General features: G+C 39.5%; 3 protein-coding genes across 3 annotated transcripts; 2 read left to right on the top strand and 1 right to left on the bottom strand.

Moving 5' to 3' along the window:
• Positions 1 to 379: 379 nt before the first annotated feature.
• Positions 380 to 1294, top strand: LOC136988082 (uncharacterized). The gene is made up of 3 exons (XM_067285884.1): positions 380 to 433; positions 487 to 541; positions 597 to 1294. The coding sequence occupies exons 1-3, from the start codon at positions 380 to 382 to the stop codon at positions 1292 to 1294; spliced, it is 807 nt and encodes a 268-aa protein (XP_067141985.1).
• Positions 1295 to 8111: 6817 nt separating this feature from the next.
• Positions 8112 to 9915, top strand: LOC136988044 (putative serine protease K12H4.7). The gene has a single exon (XM_067285830.1). It carries the CDS (start codon positions 8130 to 8132, stop codon positions 9678 to 9680), a length of 1551 nt encoding a protein of 516 aa, XP_067141931.1. The 5' UTR covers positions 8112 to 8129; the 3' UTR covers positions 9681 to 9915.
• A 3625-nt stretch (positions 9916 to 13540) lies between these two features.
• On the bottom strand, positions 13541 to 26698 carry LOC136988045 (transcription factor IIIB 50 kDa subunit-like). Its single transcript, XM_067285832.1, has 2 exons — positions 26630 to 26698; positions 13541 to 14605 (listed from the first exon to the last, which is right to left on the bottom strand). Exons 1-2 carry the CDS (start codon positions 26687 to 26689, stop codon positions 13565 to 13567), a joined length of 1101 nt encoding a protein of 366 aa, XP_067141933.1. The 5' UTR covers positions 26690 to 26698; the 3' UTR covers positions 13541 to 13564.
• Positions 26699 to 26882: the final 184 nt, after the last annotated feature.

Raw genomic sequence — 26882 nt, forward strand, 5'->3', positions numbered from 1 at the left:
AATAAATCGAATATTAAAGGAGTTTACTCGGCCGTCGTTCGATTAGCGCGAGTTCGAATAATTAAATCCTGGGTTTTCCTTCGGACGGAGACGATCGGAGCCGTCGGTTAGAATGTGGCGGAATCCGACGACTGGAATAATCCTCTGGAAGGTACGAGGATAAAGGAAAGAAATTGCACGAATGGCCGTCGATAAGCATCGGAACGGATTCGGATAGAAAGTGTCTGTCACGGTTCCCAACCGCGGATGATTTCACCCGATAGGGTGGTTTCGGTTCCTGGTTCGACCTATCCCCGCGCGCCTCACCCACTTCCACGTTGCCCCGGGACTATATAAAGCGGGCGCGATCGAGACAAATCGTGACAAACCGTCGGGGAAAATGGTAAGTGCGGACGAGAAGCGCATTTCGTCGCTCCGCGCCGCCATTAAAACGGTAGAAGACTCCGGAGAAATGGAAATGACTTTTGTTTTTTACATTTATTTCAGAAAACGTTTTTGTTGTTTGCGGTTGCGCTGTGCCTGGCGGCGGCCAAAGAAGAAAGTAAGCCGGCCGAGAAGAAGGACCTGAAGGGAGAAGAGAGTTATCACTACGGCAGTTACGGAGGAGGTGGCAAGGGCGGTTACGGAAAAGCGACCGGCGGAGGCTATTCTAAGGGGAGTAGCTACAGCCAAAGCTACCACAAAGGGGGAAGCGGAGGATACGGCGGACACGGTGGTTACGGCGGAGGTCACGGAGGAGGCTACGGAGGGCACGGTGGTTACGGAGGAGGTCACGGAGGCTTCGGAGGACACGGTGGTTACGGAGGCCACGGAGGATACGGCGGCCACGGCAAAGGCGGTTTCTGGAGGAGGACACGGTGGTTACGGAGGTCACGGAGGAGGACACGGTGGTTACGGAGGAGGTCACGGTAAAGGTGGTTACGGAGGAGGTCACGGAGGCTACGGAGGACACGGTGGTTACGGAGGTCACGGAGGTCACGGAGGATACGGCGGCCACGGCAAAGGCGGTTTCGGAGGAGGACACGGTGGTTACGGAGGCCACGGAGGATACGGCGGCCACGGCAAAGGCGGTTTCGGAGGAGGACACGGTGGTTACGGAGGCCACGAGGATACGGAGGCCACGGAGGATACGGCAGCCACGGCAAAGGCGGTTTCGGAGGAGGACACGGTGGTTACGGAGGTCACGGAGGAGGACACGGTGGTTACGGAGGAGGTCATTTCGGAGGTATCGGTCACGGAATTCACGGAGGTTTCGGAGGACATCACTGGTAAAAGGAACCGGAAGATCAAATAGTATCGAGAGCCGAAACGTTTTTACCATTCGATCGGCCTGGCGAGAATCGGAGTATAAAAATCGGGACTGGTGAAATAAAATACTGTATTATTTCTCGTTACGTTTTGCTTCCTGCTCCAGTCACAAAAAACGCGCTGGGATTATCTTATTTCTGCAAGAAACGAATAAAAATTCGACACACGTCACCCTAGTTCTTTTGTACTTTCCTTCACGCCACTACTAAGAGGACTTTGTTCGGGCCCATCTTTATCTTTATTAATCGAAGAAAAACTTAATATTATTAGGTTATATAAGGTTATGTAAGAACGGGAGCATAGCGGCGGGCGGTAAAACATGAAGTGGAGCTGGGTTAACTCGAATCTGTCTACGGGTTGCGAACACGGTATATAGGGTCAGCACCGGATCCAATAGTTGCAAGGCCCGATTGAATTCTTTTTTGCGGGGCCCCTCAAACTTTAAATAACAAAATTAATTAACAGTTAATTTACATATTGAAATATTTTGTTTTATTTTTCATAACAATATACCTAGATATTTATTTTTGTAACATGTACTATTTTTAAATATATATAAATTTTGATGTGATGCGGGGCCCCTTCGGCACCAATCGCTCCAATCGCCTAAAATCCGGCTCTGTGTAGGGTTTTTCGCGTAATACGATCTTGTCAAATCGAAATTGTCGGTAGTCCTACTTTCGACTCCAACTGATTTTCCCGCCACAATCCACTTTGACTAGTCCGTCATCTTTATTTTCGGTAATATTCCGCGCGAATACAGACGATTAAGAGAAACAAAGTTCTGCTCCGAGCCCAACAGCCAAAGCTACCACAAAAAGGAAAGCGGAGAATACGGAAGAGGTTACGCAGGCTACGAAGTTTGACATCCGGGCCCAACGCCACCACCTTTTTTTTAAACTCTTTCCTCCCTATGAGCCCTAAGAGGGTCTCTTTTAGCCAGCCCATTACCGGTTCGACCTGGTCCACGAAGAGGCGGCCGGATGGCCAGGGACGGGGCCCGACGTATCCGAACAGACCGGCCCCGAAAAATTCCTGGAGATTTTTCTACCCGTCGGGATTGGATCCCGGGTTCCCGAAAACGGAAGGCTGCCACCTCGACCACTCAGTCATCATCTTTTACCAGCTACGATACGTTACCGGTATTTCGATTGGAACACGAGGGGGCGCCTTGACGACGCACTGGAAAGCGCCTTAAACTGTACACCAGTTTGTATCATTGTGTGATGTTGAGAAACGCTCGACCCCGAGTCTCTCAGAACGCAGCCTAACGTTCTCAGGGACTCGGGGTCCAATCCCGACGGGTCGAAAAATCCCCAGGAATTTTTCGGGGGTGGTCTGTCCGGATACGTCGGGCCCCGTCCATCGCCACCCGACCGCGCCATTGTGGGCCTGGCCATTTTATTTCACCGAGTAAGTTATTATTATTTTATTTATAATTTTAGCCCTTATACCGTGGCTAGCAATTTGGAATGTAATTGCCATATTAAAAATACATTAAGAGAAGTCTACGGTTTTTACTGGCTTATCGAACAAACAATACGAATGGAACCAAGATCATCACTGACGCGCAATAAACTGATTGCCCCCTGGAAGTCGGGCTTCTCTCAGAAACACAGCTTCCCTATCATCAAATGTCTTGGCACGCCACTGCTGTAGTGGTAGTTGTTGTATGTGTGCTATTATCAATGCTTGTTGCTGGATTATCCTGACAGGTTACGAGATCTTCATTAATGTTAGATGTTTCTGTCTGTTGATGTATTTGATCAGCAACCTGTTGTTTGAAAAGTTCAAGTGTTGTTTGTGGGATAAGGTTGTTGTGTATAATTGTTCTGTTTTGATCAACAACCCTTTGTTCGGTGACAGTGAGATGAGGATACTGTTGTGTGAATCTATGGTGTAGTTGTTGTCTGTATGCTGTCCTGTTTGTTTCGAGTTTTGTGATGGTGTAGTAAGTACGGATGATAAACTCGTTCATTTCTACTGTCCATTTCATCCGTTGGCGTGGTTTTCCAGCCTTTGTGGTCTGTGGATGCATTGCCACAGAAACACAAAGGCTGGGTTGATTCCTCACATCAGTTGAGGGCATTGCAGTACCCATGCTTGGGCCGGTGCTGCTTTCGCCACCGGTAACCAAGAGAGACTGTGGCCTATTTTCCGAACGTGAGCCTCTGCCTAACCCACGAACGCGGACCTGGTTAACCCGGGCGACGTCCGAGCCGGTATCACACTTTGATCTAGTTATTACCATAATAAATATCACCACAGAATGTGGGTGTGGTCACTCTTAGCTTCATTTCTCCCCATAGACCTTACTGGCATGGGTGTCCCTACCAGGAGCTTATGCTCCAGCCTGCATTGCCCTATGAATCAGTAAAATTACTGGGCTCTCCCACCACGACCAGGTGGTGACCACGGGAGAGTTATTATTATTATTGTGTTGGGTTAAGTGAGATATACTCGGTTAACACCGGTGGCTGTGTACTATGCCGGACCAAAGTCAGGCATAGTAACCAAAACAGAAATTAAAGAAGTGTATCAGTGTGTGTGTCTGTATTCAGGAATTTTCTCACAATATGACATGTATTCAATATAGTGGCCTTCTGTAGTGTGATGTATGTGTTTCTATTCAATTGTAATGTGCCCAGGCTTTTGTGTAGTGTGTGTGGTATGACACCTGTAGAGGAGAGAACAACAGGTACAATAAGCACCCTATCCATCCTCCACAGATGCCTTATTTCCTGGGCAAGTTCTGTGTACTTGCTAATTTTTTCAGTGCATGCGTTTTGTATATTGTGAGTGTTTGGAATGGATATGTCTATAATGTATGTGATTTTATTGTGTTTGTCAATGAGTGTGATGTCTGGTCTGTTGTGGTAAATTGTTTTATCTGTGATTATGGCTCTGTCGTAGTACATTTTGTGCGTGTTGTTTTCCAATACTGTCTGTGGAATGTATTTGTAGTATGGTTCGTGGATGTCTACTAATTTGTGTTTCTTTGCAAGCTCTTGCTGTATTATATTTGCTACTTGATTATGTCTGTGTAAATAATCTGTCTGTGCCAAGAGCTTGCAACCAGAGGTGATGTGTTGTATAGTTTCTGGCATGATGTGACATTTTCTGCATGTGTCATTTGTGAGTGTTGCATCTTTGAGTATGTGTTTTCTGTAGTTTTTAGTATTTATGACCTGATCCTGTATGGCGATCATGAATCCTTCCGTCTCCCCAAAGAGGCATCCCCGAGCTAACCAGCTGTTTGATGCAGTTTTGTCAACAAAATTCTGGGCCAGATCATAAGGATGCTTGCCATGGAGTGCCTTTCGAGCCCATTCTTGCTTAATGGTGTCTATGCTTTTTATATGTTGTGTTGTGTCCATATGATGTGAGTGTAAGTTTAATGGTGTGTTATTTGAGTCTGCTAGAGTTACTGCTTTATGTAATTGTGATGTTTCTTGTTTTTTGTAGAAAAACTCTCACAGTGACTGTATTTGTTTGTAGTGAAGGTTAACTATGTCAATCAGGCCACGTCCGCCATCTTTACGTGGAAGGGTTAATCTTTCTGTGGCGGATTTAGGATGATGTTGTTTATGCTTAGTAAGTGTTGTTCTTGTTTTCCTTTGGAGTTGCTCGAGATCTGTGTGAGTCCAATGTATAACTCCAAAAGAATATGTAAGTACTGGAATGACATATGTGTTTATTGCTTTAATTGTATGTTTTGCATTTAACTCAGTTCTGAGAATAGCATTTAACCTACTTTGGTATTCTTTAATTAATCTTTGCTTTATTTGTGTATGTTCTGTTAGTTTGGCCTGTTGGAATCCTAAATACTTGTAGAACTCGCCCTCTTCCATGGATCAATATCGTCTCCATTTCCAAGTGCAAAATCTTCGTTTTTCAGGATTCCTTTTTCTATGTGTAGTGTTTTGCATTTATCTAGGCCAAATTCCATTTGTATGTCCTTGGTGTATGAATGTGTGATTTGTAGGAGTTGATGAAGTTGCTTTTGTGTGGATGCATAAAGTTTTATGTCATCCATGTACATGAGATGTGACAGTGTAAACTGTGTTGTTTTTTCGTGTCTGATATTGTAACCATATTGCGTGTTGTTTGACATGTTGGATAATGGGTTCAGGGCTAAGCAGAACCAAAGAGGACTCAAGGAATCTCCTTGAAAAATTCCTCGCCTAATAAAAATTTGGTTTGTTTGTATGGAAGTGTTACTAACCCTGAGATGTAGTGTTGTTCTCCAGTGCTGCATAGTGTTTTGAAAGAATGCAATGAGTGATGGATGTATTTTGTACATGTGTAGAATATGTAGCAGCCAACTGTGTGGAACACTGTCGAATGCTTTTCTGTAGTCTATATATGCCACGTGTACGTTTCTGTGTTGTTTGTGTGCTTGCCGTAGAATCATTGAATCTATGAGTAACTGTTCTTTGCATCCCCCGTGATTTCTGCGGCAACCTTTTTGTTGTTCCGTTAGAATGTCGTGTTCTTCAACATGTTTGTATATTTTGCTTGCGATACAGGATGTCAATAATTTGTAAAGTGTTGGAAGACATGTAATTGGTCTGTATTGTGTGGGGTCTGTGGTATTGTTGTTTTTAGGTTTCATGTAGGTGATGCCCTGAGTAAAAAAATTTGGCATGTCTTGTGGATTGATGATAATGTGTGTTAGGTGTTTAGCTAGTTCCTGGTGCAGTGATGTAAACGTTTTGTACCAGAAATTGTGAATGCTGTCTACACCTGGTGTCTTCCAGTTGTGTGTTCTGTTAACAGTGTATTGGAAATCATGTATGTTTATTTCAGCACAGGGCATAGTTGGTATGTTGTGCAAGTTTCTGTTCTCCTCCTCGATCCAGCCTGCATCAGCATTGTGCGTGACAGCACTGGACCAAAGAGAAGACCAATATGTTGTGAGTTCTTCTTCTGTTGGTGTGCCACTGTGCTGTGTATCAGTGTTTGCTTTGTTATTAATTTGTCTGTAAAAGAGTTTTTCATTGTTTATAAATAATTTATTTTGTTGTTTTCGTAGTGTACATGTTTTGTAACGTTTGAGTGCTTTGGCAGCAAGTTTTTGTTTTAGTGTATCAATGTATTCTGTAATGTGTGTGTTGTGATGTTCATGTTTTGTATGTGTTTTTATTTTCTTGAAAATGTTTTTGAGCTGTTTCCTTAATTTGGGTGTTATGTTGCTTTTAGTGTATTGTGTCAGCCTGCCTAATTGCTGTCTAATGTCATTTATTTGTTTTTCTATTCTTCTCTGCCAGGTAGGCTTGTGATAGTATTGTGTTTTCTGTGTATTTGTCTGTGACTGTACTTTCAGTCCATGGTGTGTCACTACTGTGACTGCCTCAGCATAAACTAATGTATGAATGTCTGCGAGTGTAGAAATTGAATGAATGTAGTGTGGTAGTAAGTGAGTGTTTACACAATTTAGTGTTTTTCCTACTTCCTTTGACGTGTTGATTTTTGGTATTCGTGGTCGTTGTGTGGGATCTGTGCCTGTATGTTTAGTGAGTGTTTCCTGAAATGTAAGTGAGAGCGTATTAACTAAATCCATGTCTATATTATCAGTGATGGATGAGCTAGTGTCTGTAGTATTATTAGTGGTAATTGTTGATTGTGTGTTATTATCAATGCTTGTTGCTGGACTATCCTGACAGGTTACATGATCTTCATTAATGTTAGATGTTTCTGTCTGTTGATGTATTTGATCAGCAACTTGTTGTTTGATAAGTTCAAGTGGGATAAGGTTGTTGTGTATAATTGTTCTTTTTTGATCAACAACCCTTTGTTCGGTGACAGTGAGGTGAGGATACTGTTGTGTGAATCTATGGTGTAGTTGTTGTCTGTATGCTGTCATGTTTGTTTCGAGTTTTGTGATGGTGTAATAAGTACGGATGATAAACTCGTTCATTTCTACTGTCCATTTCATCCGTTGGCGTGGTTTTCCAGCCTTTGTGGTCTGTGGATGCATTGCCACAGAAACACCAAGGCTGGGTTGGTTCCTCACATCTGTTGAGGGCATTGCAGTAGCCATGCTTGGGCCGGTGCTGCTTTCGCCACCGGTAACCAGGGGAGACTGTGGCCTATTTTTCGAACGTGAGCCTCTGCCTAACCCACGAACGCGGACCTGGTTAACCCGGGCGACGTCCGAGCCGGTATCACACTTTGATCTAGTTATCACCATAATAAATATCACCACAGAATGTGGGTGTGGTCACTCTTAGCTTCATTTCTCCCCATAGACCTTACTGGCATGTGTGTCCTGCATTGCCCTATGGATCAGTAAAATTACTGGGCTCTCCCACCACGACCAGGTGGTGACCACGGGAGAGTTATTATTATTATTATTATTATATCATAAAACAGATAAAATCGATTTCATTTTACAAATTAGTAAAACGCATTTTAATTTCAATTTTACACGTAGAAATTACGAATATTTGCTCGATATTCCACATTTTTCTTATTTATAATCCATTTTTATTTATATTTAATTAATTATAAATAGTAATTAATAAAATATTAGCGTGTAATTAAAGCTATGAGCCTGTGATCGGCAATGTTTTTACCATAAGGACGTAGTAAGATGTTTCCTTTTCGAATACGAGTGACGTCAAATAAGCAACCAATGAGAAGCGTTTCTTCTCCATGAACCAACCTTATACTAGGAAGTTGAGTTGAAATGGCCAGAGTGATAACGAAAGTGATATTGTTTATGTAACTGTCAACATTTAACTGATATCGTACTTCGCGCATGTACAAACATCGTATATCTATATTCTAAAGGTCACCGTAGTCACGAGTTTTATCGAATGATTCACTTGTCAAATTATAAAAGCAAGATGGCGAGAGTGAACTGGGTAGGAATTGTGTGCTTATGTTCTACCATTATAACAGAGGTACTGGGTGGAGGGCCTTTATTCTTCAGAGGAAGACCGAGAGGGAAATTTGGAATGTTGGGGTCTCCCGCCAGAAACGAGAGAGAGTCGGTGCCCGAAGATCGATGGTTCCTACAGAAGCTAGATCACTTCAATCCCACGAATACTAGGGTTTGGAAGCAACGTTATTTCGTCAACGCCAGTTTTTACAAACCCGGAGGACCAGTGTTTTTACAGATAGGAGGAGAGGGAGAAGCCAACCCCGTTTGGATGATCAAAGGTCAACCTATGAACTACGCCAAGACTTACAACGCTTTCGCGGTCATGTTAGAACACAGATACTACGGAAAGAGCCATCCGACCGAAGACACGTCTGTCAAAAACCTCCGGTATCTTACTAGCGAACAGGCTTTGGCAGATTTGGCTAATTTTCAGCATTACGTAACTCGGAAGTATAACTTGAAGGGAAGCAAATGGATCGCTTTCGGGGGTTCGTATCCCGGTTCTCTGGCCGCTTGGTATCGCTTGAAATATCCTCATTTGGTGCACGGATCCGTGGCGTCGAGCGCGCCGGTTTTCGCTCTAGTCGATTTTAAAGAATATTTGGGGGTGGTCACCGATTCCCTGGCCACCGCCGGCGAAAAGTGCAACGATGTCATTCGACTAGCCGTGCAACAACTGTCTCAATTGTTAAATCACAAAGACGATTGGCCAGTGGTGAAGAAAATGTTTCGTCTGTGCGACGATTTGGACGCCACCGATAAAAACGACGTGGCCAATTTACTCAGTAGTTTGGCCGGAAATTTCGAAGGAGTCGTTCAATATAACAAAGATAACAGAGCGTTCGAAGGCGCTAAAGACGCCAGCATCACAATCGATACCATTTGCAGAGTAATGGAAAACGATTCGGTCGGATCGCCCCTGGAACGGTACGCCGAAATAAACAGCCTCCTTTTAGACGTCAATTCGGAAAAATGTCTGGACTTCAAGTACGACGACTTCATCAGGGACATGTCTTCTACTTCGTGGAACGATAGCGCGGCCGAAGGAGGAAGACAATGGACTTACCAAACGTGCGTGGAGTTCGGATTTTTCCAGTCTTCGGATCTTTCCACGCAACCGTTCGGTAACGGATTCCCCGTCGACTTCTTCGTTCGACAATGTTCCGACATTTTTGGACCCGCGTTTACGTTACGACTCCTGCGGAGAGGAATCGATCGCACCAATCTCAATTACGGGGGCTTCGGTCTACGGGTGACGAACGTGGTGTTTCCGAACGGGTCCATCGACCCTTGGCACGCGCTGGGCATAACTCGTGATATATCTCCCGAGGCAATAATACATAGTTGCGTAGCACTACCCATCTACATTAACGGAACCGCTCACTGCGCCAATATGTATCCCGATTCTCCCGACGACTCACCGCAACTGCGAGCTGCCAGACGGGAAATTAAAGAACGAATTGGATTGTGGCTGCAACAATAAGCCACATAACTTCTCGACATTAATTCGAAGCGATGTTTTCGAATTAATATCAAAGGTTTGATTCGTTAACGATGATTGATTAATGCAACGTTGTTTAAATAATTCGTAAATTCGTCACGGCGACGTCATTGTTCTTATTATGTGCAAACGAACGAAATATTGCGATCGTAAATTTCGAAATTACATAAAAACCGATTAAAATCTAGTAACTAATATTGAAATAAACATTACTTTTTTACGACATTAATTTGAGCTTTAGTTAATTATGTAAACAATTACAGTGTAAAGTACGAATGCCGACGATAGAATATTTTAATTATTCAATGCACGAAATAATATTTATAGTGGGTTTCGATACGCGCTTCATTTGCCGTGGGACATATATCGAAACCCACTATCAAGTAAGAAAACTTCCTAATGTTTTAAGACTTAAATCATTCGATACGTTTACTACTATTCGAGCAATAAAGTTATTAAAATCGGATTTTTTCGACCACCCCGCATTCCATCCTGGCTATCAAGTAAAAGAGGGAAAGCAATGATACATCAATTACTGACTCTATGGTTTTTTACATTTCTCGACGTTTTCAGGATCCATTCCAAAAATATCAAAAAAAAAAAACCTACGAAATTCTATATGCATGCGTATTGATCCGTACTTTGCTTTGAGAATGGGTAGTCCATAAACCAAAATTTTTTGTAACTTAGCAGGATTGCTTTTATACCTGGGCGTTGTGTTGTTACATATCAGAGATTTTCAGTCTAGAAAAAATAAAGGGGATAAGGACATATGGTTCGAACTTAATGAAAATTTTACGTTATTGGCATTTAAAACTAAAACAACTCGCCTCTATCATAGGAATAAGGCTTTTGCCTTTAATTTGTTTACGGTAATACGACACGGGCGATCTGCCTAGGGGAACGTCTCCCGAAAATCTTTTATAGGAGACTGGCCCCTATTTAGGTGTTAATAAAGCATTATAGAAAATAATAATTTTAAAATAAAAAATCGTAATAGGTGGCGCCACACATAACGTTAACTTTTGGCCAATCTTATGGAGGGTTTACTCGTACAGGAATTTGCCAGCTCTAGCGACTTTTGACCTGCCAATAAGAACATTACGTGAAAACACCTACTGGTGCACTACTGGAATTGCGTGCAAAGATAAAAAAATTGGAAACTTTTTTTGACGCGCCAGCGACGAATTACACCGATGCCAGTAAACGTTACAGGTGCGAACACGAACTGTCACGCCAATTCATTTATTAATGAAATTTTGCTGTTGGAAATTGTCATCGGTATTTACGATCCACGTACGTATTCTTATTGCGACTGATAATTAATCAAATACAAATTCTTCCCGAGTTCGGGAAAGTTCACCAAATTTTCAGAAGCACGAAAGAAATCCATGTATACAGACTGTTAGGTCTAATGTTAAAATTATAAAGGAGGGAAATTCACGAGGACACATTTGTGAAAATATAAAAATTATGAAGGCAAGATTTTGGCGAAGCTGCGAACTGAGAATTTGGATCGGAGCGGAGATCAGAGCCGAGTTGCGCTCCAACAAAATCCATTTGTGAAATTAAATAGCATCTATAACAGTAATAGATAGGGAATAGTACGAAAACACATACTATTAAAATGAGAGCGTACCAATTAAAACTACTTTAACATTAAACAATGTAATTATAAACAATGTTTAGATTGTTAGTAATAAAAGCCGATATTTTAAAATGATACAAACAACGAAAATAGTTTGTAATAAAACACGTATAGTGTAGTCCCGGTAAATTGAAGTAAACGGGATCGAAATGACTTCGAATTAGAAAATCTGGAAATGCGGATGGGAGCCGAGCCAAACAATTTTTCTCTAGATGTCGCAAAAATTCAAGACGCACTAGATCGTGTTCACAAAGCATTTTGTAATTACACCAAATACTCGAAAAACGACAAAGAAATTTAATGACTGCTTAAACAGTAACTAGCGGGAAAATTTTACTGGCGAAAGAACTCGAATCGGCCAATCCGGCATTGCAATTCCCCTATAATAATCCATTTCTAAACTTAAATACTTTTTCTCAAAAAAGAAATTTATCAAAATTCTGCAACATCAGTGATTTTAATCTTTATTTAAAATTTTATCGTAGTATAACGGAAATTTATCGGAGTTTCTTCCCTGTTCGAATGCCCGAAGTTATTATATAATCAATTCTCTTCGAGCTTTTCCACTCGTAAATAAATAAACTACGCGCACTCAACATAAATACTTAGTCATAATCACATTTGTATTTGTCCGAATCCAATGCCCGGAATCACACGAGAGTTGTATTTGGACTTACGACGAATGTTCGTAGTAAGTTGCGATACGACAAAATTTGGTATTCACAAAACTGGTCGTAACCGAAAATGTCGTAAATAGGCATCGATATATACGACATAAGGTGGGTCGTCGTAAGTGGAGACAATTCTAGATGGGCGACGAATATTTAGCTTTCTCGGTGGACGAATTAAAGTTTATCGAAAATTTATCGTTTACTGCGTCTGTCGATGGAAGACATTTTGTTAACGAAATTAATCCGGTAGTATCCAACGTCGAGGGAAACGATTTTTAGTTTGAGGATCAGAATCGTTTGGAAAGGCGTACACGTTACGAATAGCACACTATTCTCGTAAATCGCGTTACAATTATCAATAGCCCTATTATAATCAATTACTGTACAAAGAAATTTCACTAGCCGGATTTTCTTTAAAACGCTTTCTCTCCATTTACGTCGAATTTCGTCTACGCTTCTAAGTACAACACTATTCGCTTTTACGCAATCTCTAACAATTATCTTTACCGCGATAAGTAATAACTGGAACTATCCCCCCTTTCATTATTTCTTTTTTCGATTATCAACGCCCGTAATTCAAAAGTAAAATTACCTCGTCTTTTTCTCTCTATCACCGAAACTCACGTTGGAGACAACTGGCGTCATTTGAAAGTTCTCGGGACAATATTCCCATCGGACAAACCGGTATACCCTGGAAATCGAATCGATATTTTGTGCTAACTTGGATTACGAGCTTCGGGAATTACAAACACCATTTTTAAATTTGTCGTATTTGACACTTTCGCGAATGCCGCCCCAACTTTTAAGCTGCTAAAATAATTTTCATTTTCCGCTGTTTTTAGTAATCCCGGTAAGTTTCGGGTATTTGCCACCAGAGGAAACTCCGCGTTATTACTATTTCAAAAATCGTTTCCAAAGATTAGCGACAACTTATTTAAAAAATCTTTTATTTTCATAACGAATAAGCGTTTTCTATCGTCCATTTGATTATTATTCCGATACACGTTCTTGTCCGAATGCGTTAGAAATACTTTTCGTACGTTAATGGTTCGAAGACAAGCAATAAGTTATCTTTTTAACAATATATACAGTAAAATTAGTATTTATACAAACCAAAAAACATTACTAAAGCAAGGGCCGAAGACAATAAGAAATTTTTTTAATCGAAACGTGACAAGGACAATAACCGTTTATCTATAAATGACGGCTAAGATAATATAAGGTAGAAAAATGATATGTTATCATAATTACCGTTTAAAGGCATATAGCAACAATTATTACTCTTCTCTCGTTTCAAAGATACTAATTATTTAATATAAATTAACTTGTTTTCTCGTCGAAATCCCTTACATTGGCAATTTATCTTAATCTGGACTCCGTTATTCAACCAGTTCCGTTACCCGGTGGAAACAAAAATCGTTTAAATGTTTATTCGCATTTGTCACAACAAATGCGAATAAACTGTATGATTATAATTACAAATTGATGATATCGCGCGTAGATAATAAAACATAAAACAAAGGTAGTTGTTATTTTTTTTTATTTTACTAGGAATTACTCTTGAGTTTCTTTTCCAAGTTTTTCACTATGGCCACTTCTTCTTCGGTTCTGATGTAACTGTCGATCTCGCTGTCCTCGAAATTCTCCGAAAACGTCTGTCCTTCGTTCTCTTCCTCTCTCTCCGCCCTCCTCTTCGACGCCTTTCGAAACTCTTCGAATTGCGTTTCCGAGGAAGAAAATTTGCGGGCCACGTCGTCCAGCAGATACGGAACGTGTTTGACGCGCAACTCGTTCTTTTCTACCCACGGTAATTTCTCCGCCAGTTTCAAGAGGGCGTCGTTCAGTTCGTTGAGCCTCTTGCGTGAAGTGACGAAATACTCTTTCACCTTCTTCTCGTCGCAGAACTTCTTGAAACTGCAGTTCAGACGTTTCTGGGACAGAGACTTCCAGGCCACGAAGGCGGCCGCCACTATGCAGGGTTGCGGAATCCTCCCGGCCGTCAGCCAGCATCGGGAGGCCAGTCGGAGAAGGGAGGTCACTTTTCCGTAGATCCGCTCCCTCTCCTCTCCCAGATCCACGTTCTTCAATACCACGGGAATCAGTTCTTCCGTACGGGGAGTGGTCACCCCCACGCCCGTCAACTCCCGCATCGTGGTGAAAGCTCGGTTGAATTCGGAGGCCGTGCACTGCAACAGGTTGCAGACGGAGGAGACCAGAACGGGCCATCCGCGCCGACGCAATACGACGTAGGCGCAACATCCGGACAGAGCTATTTTGTTGCGCAGACTGCAACGGGCGAAGTTCTCGTTTCGGAACATTTTCAGGTACAGTTCGTTTATTTCGTCGGCCGTGTCCTGGCCGAAATTCAAGACAGATTTCAGGTACTTGATCCTCTCCAGACCCGCGTGTTTCCCTTCGCAAATCTTCTCGTATCCGCCGACGTTAATGGATTTCGGTAGTTTGTCTACGTTGAATCTCACCGACTGTCTGGAACCCGACGAGACCAACGTCGTTCCTTCTAAGTTCGTTTCGGACTGCAAGTTCTCCTCGCTCACTACGTAGCCGCATGACGTACAGACCAACTGTTCCTGCAAAACAAACAAACACATTTTCACTTTTTCCGGACGTTGCATATAACAGAGGGAAAGCGTATCCATCGGTCAACAAACGACCCCCAGATTTTTACATTTTTGAAATCAGAAAATTCGTCTTTAAACGTCGAGAAATGCAAAAAATTCGGGTGTAATTTCTGCATGGATGATAGTGTGCGCGCGCACGTGGGGACACGATTTTGTTCATTCTATTTGAAGCTTAATAACTCTTGCGCTATTTGTCGAAAATTTCTGAAATTTTGCAGACTGGTTTGTTTATTACGGGAAATTTTGGTGGTTAAAGGTCGACGGGTTGGAGAGAGAAAGGGGAGTCCTGTGTATCTCCAGTAGTCTTGGACTCAGTGACCATTTTACTGGATATTAGCATTTACAATTTTTTACAAAACCCATTCCGGCCCTCAAAATTAAGCTTTTGCAATTTCATAATAATTAAAAATATAAAGTTTTTAATAAAAATATTGTAACAGATGGCGCCACACACGCAGTTTTAAATGTTGCCGAAAAGTTAAGCGACTCGTCGCTGGATTTTTATTTGAAAAAATCGTTATCGGGTCTCGCGTATTCGTTAACGGCGCGTGAAATTGCTAAATATTTAACCTGAAAATGGTCTATTTAATACAACGTTTGAAAACGTTTGCCAAAAATTAAACGAATCTCAACAGCCAAAAAGATGTTTAGTGATATATTTTTAATTGTTCTGCAGAGTGTGATTTATATTATTGATTAAATATTTAATACCACACTCATAACACCTTATAAATTAGCAGCCGTGTTTATTCGGTACAAACGAACGTTTTCGGTCGTATTTAACGACCTTCTTCAGGAAATATCCAATAAAATCGAACACAACGAAAATCTACAGTAACGAATAATCGTTTGGAACGTTTTTTAAAAATATTCTAAAGAGAATTGCATGCGCCATCTCTACATTGATGCGTATTAAATAACACAATACATGAGAATAAAATAAAAATAAATAAATAACAGACAACGAAAAATAGTATGCTCCTTGCAGACATTAAAAATAAAATATAAACGTAAAATACGGTGCAAGCCGAACGGCGCAGAGAATATAGGGAAGGAGAGGAGCTGTGCAGAGACAATAACTACGGGTTCTGTCCTTGAGTAAGCTTCCGCTTATCCGCTTTTCTAACGTTTACATATAGCCTGAGCGCCAGGCTGCAGATACTTTACTAGCCTCTCTGAAGTTGATAGATTGTCCTCTCTGGCTTGCTTTGCAGATATGCCAAGCTTCTGTATAACGGAGGTGCTTTATGTTGCGAACTGTTTGTATTAATCTTGCTTGGGCCCATTCAGCTTGGACTTCTTGGGGATCTGCCAGGACGTAAGTCGCCAACGCTGTGCAAGGTTGTTCGCTTCTTATATTTCTCTGATGTTCCGCCAGCCTTTCCTTGAGTGATCTGATAATAAGATAAAGCATTAAGGCCGGTGGTAGATAAAGGATGCGCACCCACAATCTTACTGGAAAGGTTGGTTAACGGCTTCGTTAATAAATATTTACCCCAGAGTCCTTACAGCATAAAACAACCCCTAGACCTTCTACAGAAAATGGCTAACATGAACCCGCAAGAAGTTAAATATATGACCGTATTAGACTTCAAGACTCTGTATCCCTCTATCAAGCTGGAACCATGCTTCTGTCATCTAAGGGACTTCCTGCTAACCGTGATCAAGTCCCCCGAAAAGAAGAGAAAACAAATACTAGAGATGGCGCACCTAACCACTTTTTCATCCATCTTTAGCTTTAATGGCATCACTTACATGCAACAGAAAGGTGTAGCCATGGGTAGCCCCCTGGCAGGTACTTTATGCGAGATGGTCCTACGAATGCTGGAGAATACACTCCTGCCAAAATATGCAACGCAAATCCTAACTTATGCAAGGTACGTTGATGATGTGATTGTTTTCTGGAATGTCAAACCCAACTTACACCAATTCATAACGGACATCAACGATAACAAATTCGGCCTCAAGATTGAACTCGAGCAAGAAAATGATAAGCTTATACATTTTTTAGATTTATCTATACAGCTCGACAGCCAAGGAGCTTTCCGTACTAAGGTATACAGAAAGCCTACTTACAACCCGATCTTTATCCCATGGAACTCGCACGACCCGCCGGCGTACAAGCTCGCAGCATTCAGAGCGTCATTGCACGAGCGCACACACACTGCAGTAGTACCCAAGACAAAAACGAAGAGATGAACTACATCATTAAGCTAGCTAAGATGAACGGGATCAGTCCTAAAGCTTTCAAGAGCAAGATTACGACATGCAATAAGGGGCGAAACCTCCGAAATACAGAGGAGTTTACTTTGATGGACTACAGGGCGGAACTGGGCAGCATCTATGGACGTATAGGAACCGCCACAAACAAAAGAATAATATATAAACGGAATCCCACTATATACCAGCTGTTAAGAGCGGATAAAGACGCCATGGACGCTAACTCCCTTCCGGGGGTTTACAGAATCCCTATTACGGACACACGGAGGCAGAATAAACTGTTTTACATCGGAGCCACCAGAAGATCACTCAAGGAAAGGCTGGCGGAACATCAGAGAAATATAAGAAGCGAACAACCTTGCACAGCGTTGGCGACTTACGTCCTGGCAGATCCCCAAGAAGTCCAAGCTGAATGGGCCCAAGCAAGATTAATACAAACAGTTCGCAACATAAGGCACCTCTGTTATACAGAAGCTTGGCATATCTGCAAAGCAAGCCAGAGAGGACAATCTATCAACTTCAGAGAGGCTAGTAAAGTATCTGCAGCCTGGCGCTCAGGCTATATGTAAACGTTAGAAAAGCGGATAAGCGGAAGCTTACTCAAGGACAGAACCCGTAGTTATTGTCTCTGCACAGCTCCTCTCCTTCCCTATATTCTCTGCGCCGTTCGGCTTGCACCGTATTTTACGTTTATATTTTATTTTTAATGTCTGCAAGGAGCATACTATTTTTCGTTGTCTGTTATTTATTTATTTTTATTTTATTCTCATGTATTGTGTTATTTAATACGCATCAATGTAGAGATGGCGCATGCAATTCTCTTTAGAATATTTTTAAAAAACGTTCCAAACGATTATTCGTTACTGCAGATTTTCGTTGTGTTCGATTTTGTTGGATATTTCCTGAAGCAGGTCGTTAAATACGACCGAAAACATTCGTTTGTACCGAATAAACACAGCTGCTAATTTATAAGGTGTTATGAGTGTGGTGTTGTAATAACGTATGCAGTCTACGATGAGTTAAATATTTAATGTTTATAAAATCGATTTCGTAGTCGTCGATCGTCAGACGAAATTAAAAAAAAAAAAAAAAAAAAAAGCGAGCTTTTGGTATAAGCTAGACGTGTGGAAACGTAAAGAGGGTAAGAAAACACGTTGCGAAAAATTCTGCCAAATGCATGAAAGTAACGTAATCGTTTCCCAATGAAATATTTGAGTACCTATTTCACCATTCTTGTACTTTACTTTTTGCCATTTTTAATTAACAAATTTTAGTGACATTAAAATGCGATCTCGAACTATTATTCTTTAACGCACGTGTAGATATTCGAATTCGTGCTCCTTTTCACTACCCTGTTCTTAATTATATTGCAGTATTAAAATAAAAGAATGGCACGCGTTTAACTGGAGGTTAGTAGTTTGGTTAGTAAACTTCTGAATATGTCATCGATGAAAAAAAGATATTAGAAGTTTACTGTATATTTAAATTTGGAAAATAAAGAACCCTAAAAGTACAGAAAACTTAAAGTATCTTTTGAAATAAACTTACGGATTGGTCTGAATTTTTAAGTCCAATATATGTACCGGTAAATATATTCGATTTAAGAATTCAGATCAATTTTGTCCTTTCTGCCGTGGACACTACGAGGGTCTTTTTTTCCGTATCAATCGTCGGTTTGGCCGAGTAGCATGGGAAGATTCAGCTATCCTATCTACGATATAAAGCTGAAAAACTGGGATCTGTCACAGTATGCCAAAACAGCCACTAGGGGCGTCTCTAGCTCTTATTTAAATTAACAACAGATTCGGTATATTATTAAATGATGCGTTTTTTTTCCGTTTTTGGCTGCGTTTTCGTAGGGTATGGCACGAGAAATTCATTACTGTACATTATTATTTTTATTTGTAGTAGGAATTTATTATTTATACCACGGAATGACACCACTGCTGTTAGAACGCCCACTAGGGGCGTCCCGGGCTACTAGAAGGATTAGAAGTGCGAAATAATCTAATAACTTAATCTTTGTTGTTTTTTGCCCAGGCAACGCCAGGCTCATCTGTTGGTTTATAAATACGATAGATAGACTAGCTGAACTCTTCAAGCATAGAAAAAAACTTTTGCAGAGCTAGCCATTACTAAGAAGGAAGGGTAATGTAATATGCAAAAACGAACAGAAAACGTAAGTTTGGTAAATGCAGTGGTCAGCTTACGTCACACTCATTTAACACCAAGGATGGAAGGTCACAAAAAGACATGGAAAAATTCATTGTCAATTGCTGTCAGCAATCCCAAAGCATGACCCACCACTGCCAATCTTCCCAGGGAACAAAGCCCCGAATGGGGTACATAGCCACCATTGAACTATGGCACCAAGGAAGGCACCAGGTGTGACACTGCCAGTAAAGACCAAATAATGCACCAAATGGAAAAAAGAACTCCAAAGGCCTGGTGACAATGTCCAGAAAAATCCAGCTAATCCAGATATGATAGTGAAAAGGATAGTAGATAAGAGAGAAAACATCTAACAATATAAAAATATAGCAAGTAGGAGTAAGAGCCTGCACACATTACAGACTTTTTGATTGGTCCTTAACTTAAATTACATGAAAACATGCTATGCGAGGGTGCACGCTCAAAGAATTTGAAATCGGCTTATAATAAAGTTTAATGGGCAGTACGATTTCCTTCAAACTCGACAGTTTGCAAATGGAATATAGCTAACAGTCATAACAGTGTGCGGGGAAGCACTCCAATTTGACTAAACTATCGTACGATAGTTTAATCTGTAATGTGCGCGGCTCTAAGGTAGGCTAGGGGCCATATTCTGGTCGCCGTCTCTCACCTCTGAGCGACAGTGTCTACGTCACAAGCCGGTCGCCGATTAGCTAATAATTTGTCGACGTCTTGAGAGATCATCTCGTATCTCCAAATGTGATTCTGGACAACTTTTTCTCTCGTCTCTCAGAGACCGGCAGATAGTTGTCTTTCGTCTTTTGCCTCGATTTCATTATATCCGATATGGATGACTGGATGCGACTTGCGCTGTACAATTCTATTAGAGAATGTTTTCTCTCGAGAAAGAGTATTTCGAGATAAGAGATAATGCTTTTGATTTAGACGATGAAGAATTTCGCTCAAGGTTTCGGTTTATTTCTAGCCATCCGTCTTGCAAAGTATTTTTTGAAATATTTCCGTCCAATTTTCCATTAACTAAATATGGACGCTTTTCAAGTTCAATTGCCAAAACTTCCATTTGTTCCGAAGATAACATTACTCGAGACATTTTGGTTACCTCCTGCCGTGCCACGTGCTCTGTGATTTTTTATTCTGCACTTTCAAAAATTTTACAATTTCATTGGTTAAAATTCTGTGATATGTTGCGCGCACAGATAACCCGAACATGTATACTCAACCTAGTAGAATCATGATGTCATCAACAAAGATGAGATCGTTAAAAGTGACCAGAATTGCTGTTGTATCTGAGAGACGAATTTCGTCTCTGAAAGAAGAGATGTGAGATAAGTGACCAGAATATGGCCCCAGGAGTTGGCAACAAGCGCCTGTAACGCATTTCAGATGCACCCTCTAGAACCACATGTCACACAAGCACAAATATATATTCTTATAATTTTACTTTATTTGATTTTGTGTTACTTTATGTATGTACATTTTTCATGTTTTAGTTATTACATGCATGTATATTTATTTCGTATAAATATGCGTATTTCAATAAATAAACAAAATAAACAGTTATTTTTATTTATTACATAGTTTACTTTTTGAAAAAAATTGCAATGTGCCCTCAATGATTTTTAAAATTTTTATTGCACCCTCAGTAACAAAAAGGTTGCCAAACCCTAGGTAGACTGAAGTATAAAAATCAATTCAAATGAACAGGAAGTTAATAAAATATTAAAATACTGTAAGACAGCATCAAAAAGGAGGGAAAAGGAAGTGAAAAGAGCTAGCCACCAAGTGACACTGGTCCTGAGGCTCAAACAAGAAGTGCCTAGAGTGGATGAGAGAAACAAAACAGAAAAATAATCGGGGAAGCAAGAATAGTGATGCAAATCACCAGTTGAAAGTGGCTGTGGAAGTACCAATCACTCCAATATAAGAGGAACAACACTATATCCTGCATAGGGAGAGTGGTAGTGACCTGTTCGATAAATACTAGTTACCAAAGTGGTGGCTTTTCCCAACAATAGCAGCTGAAAAAACCTCCTCATACAGGGAGAAAAACAGTATAGAAAACAACAGTAAAGGATAGAAAAGTACAATAAAGATAGCCTGAAAATAAGAAAATAATGTCCAAAATTGACACAATTACAATTTGCAGGAGTTGCCAAGCACAATTCTAAGCCCAAAATGAAAACAATGCATGCTTATTTAATGGTATCAATGGATTATAGCAATAGTGTGTTGTCCATGAAAGCTGTGGAAGTGTCGTTTCCCTTGTATTTTCTAAACTATAAATACATATTGTGTGATTATTTTCATATTTTAATGTACTTTGAATTACTTAAAATTATGATTTTATTATAACCGCATTACGTATTTTATTACAAATTTCTATACATGTGAAAAAGCAGTAAGATTGCTATTGCATATTCCCAACGGAAACGCTGTATTGTCAAATACAGGACAGCTTTCACAGCAAAAATATCTGAACCATGTAAAGCAGCCAGATTATATGCATTTGCGCATGCACTTTACAGAGCACCAACCTCACGCAGTTTAGCTAGTGGATGCTACACACCAAAATATTGTGTAACGCTTCCAATGATTCTATCCAGGGCTGGCACAGCTTTCCTATCATCAAATGTCACCACATACCACTGGATTATAAGTAATTGTAATGTGTATCAAAAACAGATGTTATTTAGTAAATTAAGTAGTGTGACATGGCCCCAGCATTGGAAAACCTTCAAATGTACAGTACTGTACATGAACATTGTGTAACAGCAATAACAGCCAAAAAATTAGAATTAAGAATTCTAAACTGCCTTACCAATTTGAAAAAACATCCTAAATTGTGTATTTCACTAGCAACTTAAAGGAATAATGACAATAATTGTTATAACCTATTGGACTTAGGGCTAGACCCCCAAGATTATAAGGCATGATGTATATTCATAAAGGCATTTTTGAATGACAGTTAAAGCAAAGTGAGATTGCCAAAAAGAAAAGAAAACAAATAGGGTAGATGTACCAGTTTTGGCCAGTGTACCAGTTCTGGTCAGAAAACAAATTTAACTTAAAAATATAATCACCACATATTCAAATCTGTCCAATGAAACAAACTTTTATTGTTAACTGTTCACACAGTTAACAATAAAAGTTTCTTTCATTTGTGATTATATTTTTAAGTTAAATTTGTTTTCTGGCCAGAACTGGTACTACACTGGCCAAAACTGGTACATCTACCCTAATTGATGTAAGGCAAAAGAAGAGGCAGCCACTACAACTCATAGGTTTTCGGCTAACCTAAGAGTGTATTGTGAGCGTTTGATTTGTGTTTAGGGAAAGATTCTTGAAAGCAAGCTTTACATAATTGAAACTTTCTGAAAAATCACAGAAAAAATAAATAAAACATGATTAATTAAATCATGTACAATAAAAGAAATAGGCAGCCACTACAACCCACAGGGTAGGTGACTAGACCTCTCCAGAAAGTGTATATGTTATGGACAAAGTAATTAATTGGGCATTATGAATAATGACCAAAAAGGGCGCGCAGTGTGATAAATATTGATTCATTTATCAAATTGACCGGTCATTACAAATATTGCTACCACCTAGTCGGGCAAAGTGATGATAATACGTCGAAGAGTGATCATCCGACATACGCTAGCCAATCGGCACTCTGTCACGTGTGTGTATCGTGTTTAGTACCAAATTTTAAATCTGCTTAAAAAAAACTCCACTTATTTCATTTAGAAATATTTATTTTTTGTGAATTATTTCAAAGTACTGTTAACTGATATTCTTCTAGTAAGTTAGAAGTAACTTCTATTTTTGACTCTCACTTTTTCTATCATTAACAAATACGCTGATTTTGTAAAATTTAATTGTTTTCACCTTTTACTGCTATTAACTAGTTTTGTTTGTGTCACTTAATTATTCCTCCATGATCATTACTTTTGTCGAAGAAGAAAGATTAACTACTGGTCACATAAATTTAAAATTCGGTACTAAATGCAATACGCATGTGCAACTAAGATGTAAGTTCTAATTGGTTAGCATATGTCGGATGATCACTCCTCAATGTATTATCATCACTTTGCCCGACTAGGTGCTAGCAGTATTCATAATGACCGGTCAATTTGATAAATTTTTGAAATTTATTACAATGCCCGATTTTGTTGGTCATTATTCATAATGTCTGTATTAATCACTTTGTCCATAACATATATATATTGTGTTTAATCCACAAAAATCTTATATATTGTAGTGTTAAGTGAACTGAAAATAGCCCAAAAACTTCTAAATAATATAATGCTATTAATTGATGAAAATAGAAATAGCTACTAAAAACAACAGGGTTTTGGACACTATCCAATGAGTGATAATGTGTAAGTATAAAAATTGTTAAATAATTTAATACTGTGATAATAGTATCAAATGTAAATGAGAGTAGCCTTAACAACCCACAAGGTTTTGGACTAGACCAATTCAAGGAATGTTAGTACAATGGACCTTCGTCATAGCACTGCTCACTATACTGCAAACTCAGTTATAGCACGGGCGATGTTCGCAACGCGATAAGCTCAAACACGTTTATACAGGTCCGTGTGGCATTAGTGAGTAGCGCATTTTATTGTTACTGCGTATTGAATAATTGTGTTTGTATTGAGTTCCTGCATGTACTTTGAATAGTGTTTAATTATTGTATGCATGATGAGTAAAAGAAAAGCTTGACTTTATTGCTAAAGTAAAGAGGTGAACCGCATTACACTACGCCACTCGATATAACGTGGTTCACCTTATAATGCGGGTGTTGTTTCCCGCCCGACACGCGTGTTATATCGGGGGGTCCACTGTATGTGTACTGCATATATTTAATAAAAATGTATTACTGAGATTTAATATATATATAATGTCCACCAATCTGTTAAATAATCCAAAATCTAATAATGGGTGTAAAATAATAATAAAGGAAGCCACTACCAAAGGGTTTTAGACTACCTGTGATGACAACAGTGAGTAAAATTAGAAACTTGTTTAAAATATTATTTCTTAATCTTTGCTAATAAAGAATTTGGTTATGCTAAATTTTATAAAAACCCTTGTAACATTAGTGTGTATTTGTAAAACCATAGGGGGTTCTACAATCAAGAGGGTTCTGGGCTACTTGAGATTAAGCAATGCCAGGTTATGAAAAATTTTGTAATTTGTTAGGAATAAACCATTACAAGAGTTCAAAAATACAACAGTTAGTACTCTTAAAAAAAGAATATTGATTACTGTGAGCAGGAGCATAGAAGTGCTCCAAAGCAGAGGATTTTGGGCTGGCAGCAACTCCTACCAGAAGGCAGATTATATATAAACTTGCATGTATAATTTGTATTTAGGCTTCAAATGCTTGAGAAAGCAGAGAAATATTAGTTTTGCACAAAAAACAGCCATAGTATGTTGGCTGTAATGTATGTAGCATGTTCTAAAAGGCAGATGTTTTTGGCTAGACCCCCAGAATCTTCCACCCCATAGAGGGATGAGAGAAATCCAGACAGTCTGCCAGGAAAGAGGGTAAATGCTAGTGAATTATTGCCTGAAGATGGAGGTGCTTTAATTAGTTGTAATATTTGTGCCATCTGAAAACTCCCCCAAAATTGAAATTACTTATGTTTTAAAACCCTTATTTTTCTCTATTTCCTAGTTACCAACTTTTCCCATTAATGGATGGTGCTCTCATCACTAACCTTTGATTTAAATAAAAACTTATTTTAAAGAATCTCACAAGCAACCCCCACCTTGCTTCCATTAATAACTTTTTATTAATTTAATCATTGCTTGTCAATGTTCTAAGTATTGTAAAAACACATTCTTCAAATCAGTTTTTTCATTTTTGACCATGTTTTTGTCTTAAAATTAGCATCTGAAGATTTTTCAGGTAATAAAGTAACTGTTTCTTTCATATTTCCTATTTGATGTTATCATAAAACACAATAGTGGTAGCTATAGTTGAATGATTATTTATTCAAAACTTCATAATATAAAGGGGGCATATGTAATATTGTCCTGTACCCATATTTTTCTTCTTCTCTCCGTTAAGAAATTACATACAAATTTTTAAAAATATAACATGTTCTGTTTTACAGTCGCACTTGACAGTTAAAACAGAAGTGTCTTTTTAAAGTGGTAAATATGAGGAAAAATCAATTTGAATCTTGTAATAATTTATACGATAATTTAATTTAATCTATACAAATATAAATGTAAATGTTCATTTGTTCAAAATCTTAAATCTCTGAAATTTCTTCACCGATTGCTTTGAAATTTCGACACAACGTTGCATTTGAATACGTGCACGTTTTTATATTGTATAGACGTCAAAATTCTCCCCACAGAGGAGAGGGACAAAATTAAGGCTTACTACGAAAAACTGGTCTTCTATTATTCTATTTTAGATACGTTTTTTTTGCGTTTTAATAGGGTTCATCAAGAGAACGTATACTAAAAAGGGATTTTTTGAAATTCCCCCCCCACAGGAAAGAGGGACAGAATTAAGACCGACCACGAAGGACTCGGCTTCTAGTATACTATTCTAGATGCGGTTTTTTGCGTTTTTACAGGCGGGGAGTGTTATACATTTACAATAGATACATTTTGAGCCACAGCAACGCGTGGCCGGATCTGCCAGTTCGAAATAAAAAGTTATTTTTAATGCTGTAAGACGGCACGTTACGTCATAATTATTTCGACACAAAGTATAGTCAATTTTGTTAAGGTTTTGGTGTTCTCCCAAAAAGAGAAAGAAAATTTCTTGCAATACGAAACCCATTAAATTTCACCCCCGGAATTACAAAGAATTTCCCCGGTTACGTCGGCTCCCACCGAAAGAAACAAATTTTCAGAATGCACGTTCGGACGATCTTCGGGTCGTTTGTTTACATTTCGAAATCCAGTTAAACGTTACCTACGGTAGCGAACACGGCAGCTCGTCTCCGAAACAGTGGGGACGCACGTTCTAACCTAACCTAACCTATTCTAATAAATTACCATAATTATTGCCAACCAAATTATTAGAATAAGTTAGGTTAGGTTAGAACAAGCGTCCCACTGTTTCCTTGCTGGAATTAGAGACGAGTCGCCATCTTGGCTACCTAAGGTAACATTAACCGGTAACGTTAACCGGAAATTCAAACGCGCCGAAAAAATGTTCTTCGACGCATTATATCGGATTGGAAGTAAAATAAAATTTCGTATCGGCTTCGGAAAGATTATATAGAGTGCGATTTATGGTATTATTATCCGGTTAACAGAATCTGTCAGGTGGGAGTCAAAGATTTCTCCAACTCTCACTCGCACCAGGCCGTCTCCCGTAACATAAAGCCCCAATCGGTAGGTAATTTTCTAAATTGCACATTGTAAAAAGAATTTTAATTGTATCGGTCACGATGCTAAAAGACACGACTGCGCTGCAACCCTTTTGGTATTTTATTCGTAATGCCACTATAAATGCACGAATCGAGTCGAGAGGTCTTATCTTTAAACAAAAGAAACGAAAATTAAAAAGTGCAAATACATTACCTGAGCAAAATGAAAATCTTTCTCCACCGAGCACTCGTTACACTCCGGACATTTCTCCATCTTCTTTTCACGGAAACTAGGGTTGCCAGATGTTTCAGACCATTGTGCCAAAAATTCTCAAAAAAAAAAAAAAAAAATATTAGACGTTAATGGTGCGGTTTTTTGTATATATTGCTTAAGTATCAATTTCCCTTGAAAATTTTCTTTTTTTCAATAGATTAATTGATTTAACTTCACAGTTAGTTTAACCGTA

This window comes from Centruroides vittatus, unplaced genomic scaffold (assembly GCF_030686945.1).
Source record: "Centruroides vittatus isolate TY-2023 unplaced genomic scaffold, ASM3068694v2 scaffold_3046, whole genome shotgun sequence".
NCBI lineage: Eukaryota > Metazoa > Arthropoda > Arachnida > Scorpiones > Buthidae > Centruroides > Centruroides vittatus.